This window comes from Anarrhichthys ocellatus, unplaced genomic scaffold (genome assembly GCF_004355925.1).
Source record: "Anarrhichthys ocellatus isolate YVR2014 unplaced genomic scaffold, GSC_Weel_1.0 scaffold71, whole genome shotgun sequence".
In the NCBI taxonomy this organism is placed as follows: Eukaryota; Metazoa; Chordata; class Actinopteri; order Perciformes; family Anarhichadidae; genus Anarrhichthys; species Anarrhichthys ocellatus.
Genome location: NW_022280101.1, coordinates 804,903 through 816,766, shown reverse-complemented (window position 1 = coordinate 816,766; position 11,864 = coordinate 804,903). Strand labels below are relative to the sequence as shown.

Here is an 11,864-nt window from a genome sequence, read left to right as displayed (position 1 = left end):
ACACACACACACACACACACACACACACACACACACACACACACACAGGAAGGACAAAGAAATACACCTCTTAAACAACTGACAAGTAACATCAATAAGATAACAAAATCTAAAAGGAATGTATTGTATTTGTTTACAAGTTGTGCAAGAAGAATCCTAGAAATGAACGTTTGGTGCTGCATAACAGTAGAACATGGTATGCGTGGCCAATCCACCACCATGCCGAGGGGTTAAACTAGAGAACAGGCCGCCGGTGCTCCTGCTGTGGTTTTTAGCAGGCACTAAAACATCAAATGTAGCTTGAGGTATTGTTAAGACAGTGCAAGACAAAAGAGGGCGACAAGAATCAACGATGACTTTGACACAAAACTAATAAGGCAGCGAGGGTCCCGGGGCTCCCTCAGGCAGATTCTGTCCCACGTCTGTTGCACAGACCACCAACAACTACTGACAACACACTCACGTGAGCGGAGCAAGTGCAATCAAAGGTAAAACACGGTCACTGAGCCATCGGGTCAGGAGACCGGTAATGTTTGCGTATGGCTGTGTACTACTGATGATGGCCTACACTGATCAGAGACCTCCGCTCCCCCTTCCTCCTGGACAAGGCACCCTGCTCCATCACACCCCCCAGTTAGGGAATGACATGGTTTCAGTCTGTAGACCTCCTGGAGTACCTGGGCACACTCCTCGCTGCTCCAGCGTCAACTCCGGTAGCTGTGTAGATGTCTCTATGTGCACGTGTTTCAATGTGTGTGTGTGTGTCTTTGATTGTGTGTGCGTGTGCTTGTGTGTTTAACAGTTGAGGCTGGGAGGTGAGATCACAGTTTGGGCGGGTTAGCGAGCTTAATCTTCAGGTTCTCTGCCAGCTTGTCCAGGAACTCGAAGGTGTTCAAGTAGTCAGCGCGTTTCACACTGCAAACAGAGACAAAGGAGAAAAGATTTAGAATACTTTAACGTTACTTTGGGAGGTGCAGAGTTTCATTTGTCCACGTAGCAGCACTGAAGAATGTCGCCTAAATCAAAAGAAGAACTCAGTGTGGACAAAGAACAAGAAGATGGTTATTACAGAGTTATTACAAACTCAACACCTCGCGCAGACATCTAGTGAGAAGAATTGACTGCGACACAGCAGCAGGAAGTGTTGTTGGGTTAATGTTCCCCTCCAGACATTGTAAAAATAAATTCTGAAAAGCAGCTGGAAGCATATTTACTCTTTCCCCCTTATTGAGTGTGAATATTCAAATATGCAAATCTCACAGGCCCCGGGCCAAGCATGTTTGACCCTGAGGAGTCTGTTGTGCACCAAAATTGGCGACTATGGTAAATTAAGTTGCCGTCTTTTACTTGTTTATCTTGTTTGTTAGCTTGTTTGCTTGTAACTGACAGTGGCTGACACAGCATTAGTGGTTGTAAAACACACAATAATCTCTCGTGGGATTTTTTGCTAGATAATTGGAGGAAGCTCCAGGGTCCTGTTAAGATCCAAAAACTGCAACGCTCCATGTTAGCTGTCAAGACTTTCACTATGCTAATGCTAACTCTCGCTCTCTGTTCTAGACATCTACAGCGGGGACGCATGACGCGGAAAAAAACACAGAATAAATTGAGTGCTAGATAACGAAGAGACTAACTTTGGCAGGCCTTTGATGCAGATAGCCAAATCCTTGGTCATGAAACCAGCCTCGATGGTCTCGACGCAAACGGCCTCCAGCCCCTCAGAGAACACTCGCAGCTCTGTGTTGTTGTCCAGCTTTGCCCGGTGGAGCAGGCCCTGCGTCCACGCAAAGATGGAGGCTGCAGCACACAAACACACAGAGAAGGGGAGAACACATTATATTACACACAACGCATGCGAGGTTATGTCTGGGTAAATGCTCATGTCCATGCATCGTGTTGTTTGTACCGATGGGATTGGTGGAGGTCTCCTTCCCTTGCTGGTGTTGTCTGTAGTGGCGAGTCACTGTGCCGTGGGCGGCCTCAGACTCCACTGTGCGTCCATCAGGACAGAGGAGCACACTGGTCATCATACCCAGGGAGCCGTAGCCTGAAACAGGGTCACACAAAAAGCACATTAACAACAGAACATCTTTGAACCAGAAAAGGCAAAAAAAAAAAAAAAAAAAAAAAAAAAAATCAGCTTTCTCCATTTTCTTTATTATGATTCAGTTTTGCAGGAGTTATAAGAAAGTTTCTACATTATGTATTCACATAACTGATGCGAGTGTCTTGTTTCTACCGACCTTGTGCCACGGAGTCGGACTGTACGTCTCCGTCGTAGTTCTTGCAGGCCCAAATGAAGCCTCCCTCAGATTTCATGGCCTGGGCCACCATGTCGTCTATCAGACGGTGCTCGTACCAGATGCCTTTGGCCTCAAACTTAGCACGGTATTCCCTGAACACACAAGAAGGTGGACAGTGCGTTAAAGTTGCGATCTCTGGTATAAAAGTGTGTGTACTTGTGAGAGAGAGAGAGAGAGAGAGAAAGTGTGCATGTGATTTAAAAGTCCTTACTTCTCGTAGATCTCCTGGAAGATGTCTTTGAAGCGACCGTCGTACTTCTTCAGGATGGTGTTCTTGGTGCTGAGGTAGAGAGCCCAGCCTTTGGTCAAAGCCATCTGGAAGGAGCTGTGGGCAAAGTCTGTGATGGAGCTGTCTGTGTTGTACATCCCCATCGCAACACCACCCGAGCCTGGACGGACACAAACGTACACATTAAGTATCGTACGGTCACATACAGTGGTTGGGTTTGAGTGATACAACAGGTGAATATGAACAGGATTGACGCATATAGATAAGCCGTATCTTATATTTCCTCATTTGCAATGTGAACACAATGCTAAATGTGCTGCCAGTCCAGCTTCGCTGTATTGACTGACACACCTTATGATGTCAGACATCTTTACGATATTCCCCACCTTACACTGATGCTCGTGTGTCTGCACACGGGTCTAGTATCTGCGATACTAAAAGTAAACTGTCCCAGTCGTTGCCTGAGCCACTTTCCCCCCACAGGGCTTGTATTAGTATCAGATCTTTCACATGTGGGGGGGTCGGGGGGGGGGGTCGGGAGCGTGACGGTGCAGCGGGCTGGATGTGTTCTTACCCTCAAACTCATGGATGACATATTTAACCGGCTCTCCGTTTGTGGGTGTGTAGGTCATCTCCACTTTCCCAGGCCCGGGCACCACAAAGTCTGTGGCTTTGTACTGTGGGGAGCACATTGAGAAACACGGAAGGTTAATACTGCTGCAACGTTGCCGTTTATCCCCACTTAACCGCACAGCCGTTACAGACAGCTTTAGGGAGGTCAAATGACAATGCCCGAGTCATAAACACCTTGGCAGGACTAGGCTGTCATCACCAGCAGAGTACCTCTGACATCCATGCGATACTATGTAACAAGCAGCCATTTGACCTTTCACCTGCATAACTCTCTGCAGAGAGGACTGTTGACTTTGGCACAGCGCTCACTCATGATTTAGTTGTGTGGCGTTGCTGCTACTTGTCCAGGCTGTAGAGGTGGTACATTACAGTCCAAAGCGCAGCCCATGAAATATAATTATTGCCAAGTCCCTCCTGACAACCCTACAATGTCTGATGGAACATTAACTCACCGAGCTCATACAAGAGTTAACCGCAATCCCAGCAGTCACAGCTAATTATGCTTCAGCAGCAGTTGTGGTTTTGTCAGACAATAACGGTTGTTGGCCTTTGCACATAGATAAAGACTGTCACACGAGTGCTGCACAGTTACCGTTGCTCCTTTCATCTGTAGTCCAGCAGTTGAATAGTATTTAAACTTAAAGCCATGAACCAATAGCGTACCTGATCTCCGTGGGCGTGTCTGCCGATGATGATGGGCTTGATCCAGCCGGGCACCAGGCGGGGGATGTTCTTGCAGAGGATGGCCTCCCTGAACACGGTGCCTCCCAGGATGTTACGGATGGTGCCGTTGGGCGACCGCCACATCTGCTTAAGCTTGAACTCCTCCACGCGGTTCTCATCCGGCGTGATGGTGGCACACTTGATGCCCACGCTGTAGCGGCGCACTGCCTCCGCCGCCTCGACCGTCACCCGGTCGTCTGTCGCGTCCCGGTTCTCCATGCCGAGGTCATAGCTTCGCAGGAGGAGACGGAGAGGTTAGAGTTTGGATTTAAAAGTACCGGAGAGAAAGCATCTGTGATGTCCTGAAAATGTGTTGAAATGTTCTAAACTAATATTCCTACGATACCAAAACAATACTGTTTTTCAATACTTAGTTTTAGCCTTATGAACATGTCTTAATTCTACAGACATGTTAATAAATAACATGTCTGACCTCCTGTTAGTAACATATTGTCAAAAGTTAGAAAAGCTGAAAATATCTGATCCAAAAGGTGAATAAACAAGCCTAACAACCTGTCACATATTCACTGGCAGCTCCTATTACTCGACACGTTTTGATACTAAATGCTACAGAGATATTTTAGTCAGTAGTCCAAAAGATTCATATTTGTGTGCCTTTAAGTACGAGGAGAAGCAGAGACGTAAAGAGAAGAAATGGACCAGACACGGAGACAGCAGAGGCACGGGTCGCCATAAACCAGAGCGCTCCGTTTCAAGAAGGACAGTGGTTATGTATGCTTCAGTTGCACAAACATCCTGGAGCACAACTAAGCACTGAAAGTGAACATATGCCACTGTTTTAGTTGGCTACAAGCTAATCTGTGAAGGTTACAGTACACTGGCTGCAATGTGCAACATAATCACCGTGTCAAAGGACATGAGCGACATTAATAATAACTCAACCAGGGCTTTATTCCCTCCACATCTCCGCTAATTTCAATTTCATGGAAGACCTGACAGTGTTTGCATCAAGAACAGCCATTAGCCTCCTGCCCCACTTCTCTCACAGTACTGTGCTCTTTACAGGCCGGGTACTCGCATAAGAGAGAAGGAGATCTGCAAAACCAGCCAGCAACACAAAGACAAAGGAAACAAGGAATCGATTGTGCAATGAAGACTGACCCGCTGCCGAGATAACTGGGAAAGTTGCTCCACTCGTGCACACACTTGTGCAAAAAGAACCTAACAAACCAGTAAGATGAGGAAGTATACAGCTAGATCGAGCTCGGTGCTTATCACTCCCTTCAAGTATGAGCTGTCTCTGAAACCCGTTTGCATTGTTTGAAAGCAGCCGTGACCTTTCACCCACTTTCTTCCTTCCCTTCCCCACAGCACCAAGCCATAACAAGATGAAACTCTACAAGAACATACCGCTGCGAGAAGAGAGACAGAAACACAAAACTTTAACAAGTACGTTGTCCCGGTTTGTTCTTAAGCAATTGATTTTGTACGTCTGTTCAACCTCCAACACTTAAAAAACCTGAACATGCCTTTAACTGAATGCACATGCATGTTTACCTTCTTTATATCTGCTATCAACCTCCCTACAAGTGGTTTTAAAGTTAAAAATGAGATTTATAAATTTGACAAAATGTCCTGATGAGGTCTCAATGCCGATTGGTTATAGTTTGTTTTTCCAGTGGCCTGAATCCTGACAGTCCTGCTTTTTGAGATATGTTCATACAAACAGAGGATTTATTACACCATATTAAATCAAAGGAGTGCTTCCAAAGCCTGCTGCACAATAAATCATTAACTTTTTATGATGCCGGCTACCTCTCCCCACTGAAGCCTGAAGATGTGATACGTTATGAGGGATGGGGGGGACATAGGGACTTGAACTTCACATAAAAAAGGTCATGCAGAGTTATCTTGTGATTCACAGGAACATGAGAGCAGCTAAGAGACAAAGTGGAGCTCCAGTGCCCTGGGTGCCCTGTGGTCGTCACACTGAGGCGTACTCACCTGTGCAGGTCGAGCTCCAGATACGGGAAGATGAGTTTCTCCTTAATGAGCTCCCAGATGACTCGAGTCATCTCATCTCCCTGCATCTCCACCACAGAGCCTGACTTGATCTTCTGAGACATGTTTGAGTCCTACGACACACAGGGGACGAACACACAGACATTTAGGATGATGACGGAGGACGGCAGCAGAGAAGAGAGACAGAAAGAGAGGAGGGTGAAGGACAGAACACGTCAGACGCAATCTCTGACGTGTTCTGTCCCTGACCCATCTCTCTCAGGGATTTTATCAAGCTAAAATAACGAAGATAAATACTTTTGTTTGCATCATATAGTAAATTGTTAAAAGATTGCACAAAAAACAAGTAACCGGACAATCAATCATTTAAAAAAGCACATCTGTGGTTGTTCCTCTCTACATAACACTGTAGACTCAATGAATGAATTCATTCAAAGCATCCACTAGGAGTAGTCAGACCAGTACCCCACCTGATACACTCCATAATCCTCTTAAACATGGGCCAAACAAAAACCCTGCAGCATAAGCCTAACCAATGCCAACACACGTATTAATAGCCATTAATAGAATAACTTAAAGTGCCCTTCATCTTATTCTATTATTGACTTAAATGTTCATCCTCGTTTCTCTGTGAAAATCTTTATGGACGGTCAGTTGATTGCTGGTATTTTATGGCAGTTTCAAAGTTGTACAACTTGCAGATCTCTTATCTTCTTGTGGTGAAGTTACATAAAGTTGCATAAAGCAGAAACAGGCAGGCGGATCGTCGCATGATGGGGAGGGGACTGCTGAACAGCCAGAGGCAGTCCGTTAGCAGGTCAGACGAGGAATGCAACCCGTCAACACAGCGTATAACGTGCAGGTTTTTACAAACATAGGCCTGTCAATAAATACCACGAACACAGGAAGGAGTTTTCTAAGACTATGGGCCTTATTGACCACCGTATAGCACGACTGTGGCTAACTAGTGTATCGAGGCAGTGAGATAAGAGTCGAACAGCACATTACATTTCCCTGTCACGTTACGTCGCCACCACTTCATTCTGCGGTTTGCTACAATGTATCGATATGTTGCAGACGCGTTACCTCGTTCGGTTTAAAGGTCCAGGGCACAGTCAGAGACGGGTAGAGGAGGCGGAATGATGCCCGAATGAGAGGGGAAAGTGGTGAATGCTGGCAGAGGTGCGGCAGGTACCCGGATCCCGACCTCACAAGATATTGGCCAATCAGAGAAGAGCGGAAAAAAAACGAACCACCAATCAGACAAGCCCACCAAGCCGGAGGGGCGTGATTTGTCTGGGCGGAGTCTGCAAATGTGGCTCACTGATTGGTCCGAGATACATAGCGCTATTCCGCCACACAGACTGGAGATTCATTGATTCTGAGTGATTACTTAAAAATGGATTTTGTGTAATCCCCTTTCCACACTCTTACATGACCCTTTATTAAATGGGTTATTTAATTTTAATCTGTATGTATTTTGTATTACTACAAAATCTAATTATTGTCAAGTAAAATATGTCTGATTAAGATAATATAATATAACGATAAGATATAAGCTTTATTTACTAAGTGTATATACTAGAATTAGAGATCAACAACATCATTTGTCAACCTTAATATTCACTTGATATTTCACTTGAAAAGCATTACTATTTCATCAGTATTTACTGCACTTTCTGCAGGGAATACAAAACATAATGTGTTTATTTATCTATTTATCTGGTATTTCAGTGTACAGAGTTATCTATATCATGGTTCATTACCAGTCATGTCTTCCATTCCTTCTCATGAGGCTACATTGGGGAATGTTTTGAGTGGTTATTAGTGATTCTTGAGTAGACAGTGAATGATGTGGAGACCACTTATTAAAGGCCTCTCTGATACGTGGCCATATTAACTTGTCATGGGGCGGTAGGGAAAATATTTGCTGTGAGGCTCTCTTTATCCCCCACCAGAAACGGGGATGGGCGTTTTGTCAATATCAATGGGATAGTGACAGTCCTCAGTCACCAACAAACTAAACTCACAAAAGTAGTGAGATCTAAGGGGAGGATTTTATCCTTCAATAAAAAAAAAGAGAAAATGGTTTTTATTTGTTGCTATTTGGATACTAGGAGTAACAGATTCTCTCCTTAGAGCTGATGAAGAACTGAAACTATATGATGATGATGACCCCTAGAGCCACTATGGAAGAGTGCAGTCTTATTACTTTTCATTTATTTATCTATTTTTCCCTTTAATTTAGTTTATTACATTTTTTTGTTTTTGTTAGATGCCTGAAATAAGGTCTGTGGTTAACACTTCAAGAGATGTTAACGTGTTGTTCTACAATACAGAGAATGTCAGTATATACACTTCTCTTGAATTTCAAAGCTTTGAAGTGTCTTTAAAAAGACAGTTTCTCACTAAGTGGCTAAATGAGAATACCAAACATCCTCACACTTACTAGCCTACCTTTACGGCTCATCATCAACACTCACTCACCTGACTGTGGTGTATTTTGTTGTAAAAAAAAAAAAAAGGTGTTCATTGTGAGAATTATCTTGTTTAACAAAACCTGTAAGCTTCAGAAACAAATGTTTGCCACAGAGCTTATTTTCTGAAATAACCCCAAATCCAATTAAAAATTCCCCATTGGCATCAGAAATGGACCAACCAGAAAAAGGGTGCCCCCTGCAGGTGGTACGGTAAACGTCCGCGTTCTTCGAGGAGGGCCTTCACGTCAGAGGGAAGCCAGGTGAAATTGGCTTCCATTGATTAGTAACTTCATTAAGTTAACATTACGGACAGTCACTGAAATGATACGAGTCCACTGGAGAGTGGATTTCTGAAATTCTGGTTGGAAAGCAGCTGCTTAAAAACGAGTGAAACAGAAACTGAACTGGGCCTGGTTGGACGGGGATGGAGAACCAACGTGTAGTGGGAAATATGTGGTGGTTGTTGGACACTATGAAGAACAGTGGACTTCAAAAAGTGAGTCAAACACTTCCCCTCTTCTCTCTGATGTGCGCAGTTGTTTGTTGCTGTGTTGCTTCTAATGTGCAAGAATGAATGTGCCTTTATTGGCTGAATGTGACTTATGTGAGTTGTATCATAGTCTGGGACAGGTTACACACACACACACACACACACACACACACACACACACACATATGCTTTAATATTGGATTTGTTGGTTCTTTGGTTTGGTTTTAAGTTGTGCTGTGAGTGATTATCCATACGTTGATAGAAAATACTCTATGTAGTCTTACTGTTGTATCCCATGGGGGTGTGTATTAGATCTGTTCTCTTCAATATTGCATTTGAGTTTTTATAAAGATGGATGAATAGATAAGAGACATGTGGAAGATGTTTTGATGTGAACATAAATGTGTTGTCTGAGTGCCTTCCTAAGTGGAAAAGAAAAGCAAATAGCCTGTGTGGTTTTAAATGTATGACGTTAAAACCTAAAAACATCAACTTTGTTCGTACCAGCAAGGATAACCTTCGTGTGACACACTGGGCCTCTTAAGAGGGGGATGCCTGTCTAATCATTGGTCTGACCTGTTATGCACAATTGTCTGTTTTTTATTTTTATTATTCAAATGCATATTCTATAGTGAATAAATAATCAATTACTTCTGCTCTGTGCCAAGTTCACATTAGTGTGGTGCAGACAGAGGCTGGAAACTGCAGCTTCATTACATGTTGATAGACCCAGAGACTACCATGAACTCCTTTACACTATATGGCCCCATGTTTTTTGGTATGTCAGTTAAATGCAAGTTTACAGGACCACACATTGAGCTAGTTATGGACTCAAGGTCTGGGCCCCTGGGGCAGTTTCCTATTTTGCAAAGTTGGTAAACCTTGCTCTCAGGGTTCCCATTAAAATGTTATATTATTCTGTATTTCACTCAGTAAGTCACGAGTGCAGTTTTTTACCCCTTAGTTTAACTACAATGCCACGGAGCAGTTTTGAGATGTTTTCAACAAAACTGACACTAAAACGTCCTCTGCTGTGCTTTCTTGAGGGGAAACCTTCACTTATTCTTCCTCTTAAAGTCTGCACATGGTCTCGTAGTGATTCCTGAATGTAATGCTGTAATGTAGCGCTGGGCGATATGGAGAAAATCAAATATCACAATATTTTTGACCAAATATCAATGTCGATATTGCAACGATATTGTGGTTGACCATTAGTGCTTTTACAAAATATTTACACCATGACAATCAATAATGTAGATATAATGACAAGTGGGTACAGACAAATAATAAAACAGCTTTTTTTTCACCACAGTCCTGATACAAACAATATTTATTTGTGTTTTTATTCAAGACATAATACTATTTCAACTTATACTATGAGATAGTCCTACTCTTCGTATCTAAGTTTTATATTTCTCCTATTTCTTCTCCAGGTGGGGAAAAAGGAACACGAGTTGCGCTGCGTCACCAGCAGATGGCAGAATCTCACTGCGCAATAAGAACCGAACGCCTTCCTGATATCTCCAACTGCTTGAGGCCATGTGGTCCTGAGGAGAGGCGATGAGCTAGCGGAGGAGTCGATCATGTTACGGTCCTCCTAGGAAATCTTAAAACCAATTCCTCATTCTCACATAGTTCATTCCACATGCATGTATAACTCCGGGAATTTGAACGGGCACTGCAACATGCAGTAAAGTGGGATTCTTGTGTTTTACTCTATGAAGCCGTGACTTCAAAAGACGCTGCACGGTCTTTGCTTTGTGAAAACTGCGGACTTTATTTATTCGATCTACTTTTTCTTTCACCCGGAGATGTCCACATCAGGGGGAAATGCCACTGGCTTCCAAAACACCGTCTCTTTGTTGTCTCCCAGCTCCACTTTGAAACGGGACCAGAGCTTGGCAAGACCTGGGAGGCGTCACGTGACTCTGCATCTGCTCTCAGTTGTGGCACGATAACCACGGAAGAGAGAGAGAGAGAGAGAGAGAGAGAGAGAGAGAGAGAGAGTCGAGGAGGAGCTTGCAGCGATAAGATTCACTCCACGCGCCATCAGCACCAAAAACTTACAGTCTACCCATCCATCCTCACAGCTCTCTCCAGCGCACTTGCTTTCTGCGAGCGCACACTGGCGTTTTAATTATTATAATTTTTTTCTCCAACCGTCGGAAGGTGCACAGGGGCATCCCCACGGTTAATACTCGCTCTCCGCTTGGTTGATTATGGTCACAACCCCCGCGGTGCCAAGGTGGAGTCACCGCGCGTATCTCGGATCGGTGCGCTTCTCCAGGGGCTGGGATGCGCACCGGGCACCTCTCGCTTCCTGCCTAGTTTCGGGTCTGCGCAGGAGTCAAGCGCGGCCCCGGGGCGCCGAGGCAGGAGGACCCAGTCCACCCGGAGCAGAATGCCGGTGATGAGAGGGCTGCTGGCCCCGCAAAACACCTTCCTGGACACCATCGCCACCCGCTTCGATGGCACCCGTGAGTAACAAACGGGAGCCCTCCCGTGATCCTCACTACACACAGTTCAGATATCTACTTCATGTATATACATGAGAGAAGGGTACAAACTGTATGGGAGCTGCATGCAGGAATATTCTGATGCAAGTTTAAGTTACAAAGATTTTCACCCTGCCTAATAAGGACACATGTTCTTAGAAGATATAGTGTGCACCTGTCTGAGCTAGATGGGCTACATACAAAGAAGCACAAATAAACAGTGTTCAGTAAGTTCCACAAATGCATCATATTGGGCTTTCACAAACAGCATTCTTGGTCTTGTGCTGGATCGCAGTGACTTCCGAATGTTTTCTAATAGAAGCATGCAATCAAAGGCGTTGAGAGACTTTGCCAGCTGTGATTTTTGCCTACTGTTGTAGTTTTTATGATCAGAGACTTCCTCCAGTTCCTTTGTGCACCACTGTGGCCATTGTGTCCATTTTGCACACATGTCCAGGCTTCACTCTGTATCTTCTCTTTTATTCCACCAGTCTCACCAGAAAGGTTGCAGATCAAACTCAAAGCTTT

At 44.4% G+C, this 11,864-nt stretch overlaps 2 protein-coding genes across 2 annotated transcripts in view; one reads left to right on the top strand and one right to left on the bottom strand.

The window, feature by feature from the left end:
• Positions 1 to 17: 17 nt before the first annotated feature.
• On the bottom strand, positions 18 to 7,087 carry idh1 (isocitrate dehydrogenase (NADP(+)) 1). Its single transcript, XM_031873451.1, has 9 exons — positions 6,958 to 7,087; positions 5,854 to 5,984; positions 3,829 to 4,120; positions 3,107 to 3,209; positions 2,515 to 2,692; positions 2,244 to 2,395; positions 1,907 to 2,047; positions 1,635 to 1,797; positions 18 to 915 (listed from the first exon to the last, which is right to left on the bottom strand). The coding sequence occupies exons 2-9, from the start codon at positions 5,973 to 5,975 to the stop codon at positions 822 to 824; spliced, it is 1,245 nt and encodes a 414-aa protein (XP_031729311.1). The 5' UTR covers positions 5,976 to 5,984; positions 6,958 to 7,087; the 3' UTR covers positions 18 to 821.
• Positions 7,088 to 10,473: 3,386 nt separating this feature from the next.
• kcnh3 (potassium voltage-gated channel, subfamily H (eag-related), member 3) overlaps positions 10,474 to 11,864 on the top strand; it is a 107,906-nt gene continuing 106,515 nt past the window's right edge. Inside the window, exon 1 of the mRNA XM_031873419.1 lies at positions 10,474 to 11,318. Coding sequence (XP_031729279.1) covers positions 11,243 to 11,318 — 76 coding nt within the window. The 5' untranslated portion in view covers positions 10,474 to 11,242. The remainder of the gene's footprint in view (positions 11,319 to 11,864) is intronic.

What these genes read in the sequence shown, in the direction of transcription:
- idh1 (XM_031873451.1), bottom strand. Translation starts at nt 5,975, where the DNA reads ATGTCTCAGAAGATCAAGTCAGGCTCTGTGGTGGAGATGCAGGGAGAT. An exon ending in TGTCATCCATGAGTTTGAGG is followed by an intron (nt 2,693 to 3,106) that starts GTAAGAACACAT and finishes GTGTCCGTCCAG; the next exon opens with GCTCGGGTGGTGTTGCGATG. An exon ending in TTCCAGGAGATCTACGAGAA is followed by an intron (nt 2,396 to 2,514) that starts GTAAGGACTTTT and finishes TTGTGTGTTCAG; the next exon opens with GGAATACCGTGCTAAGTTTG.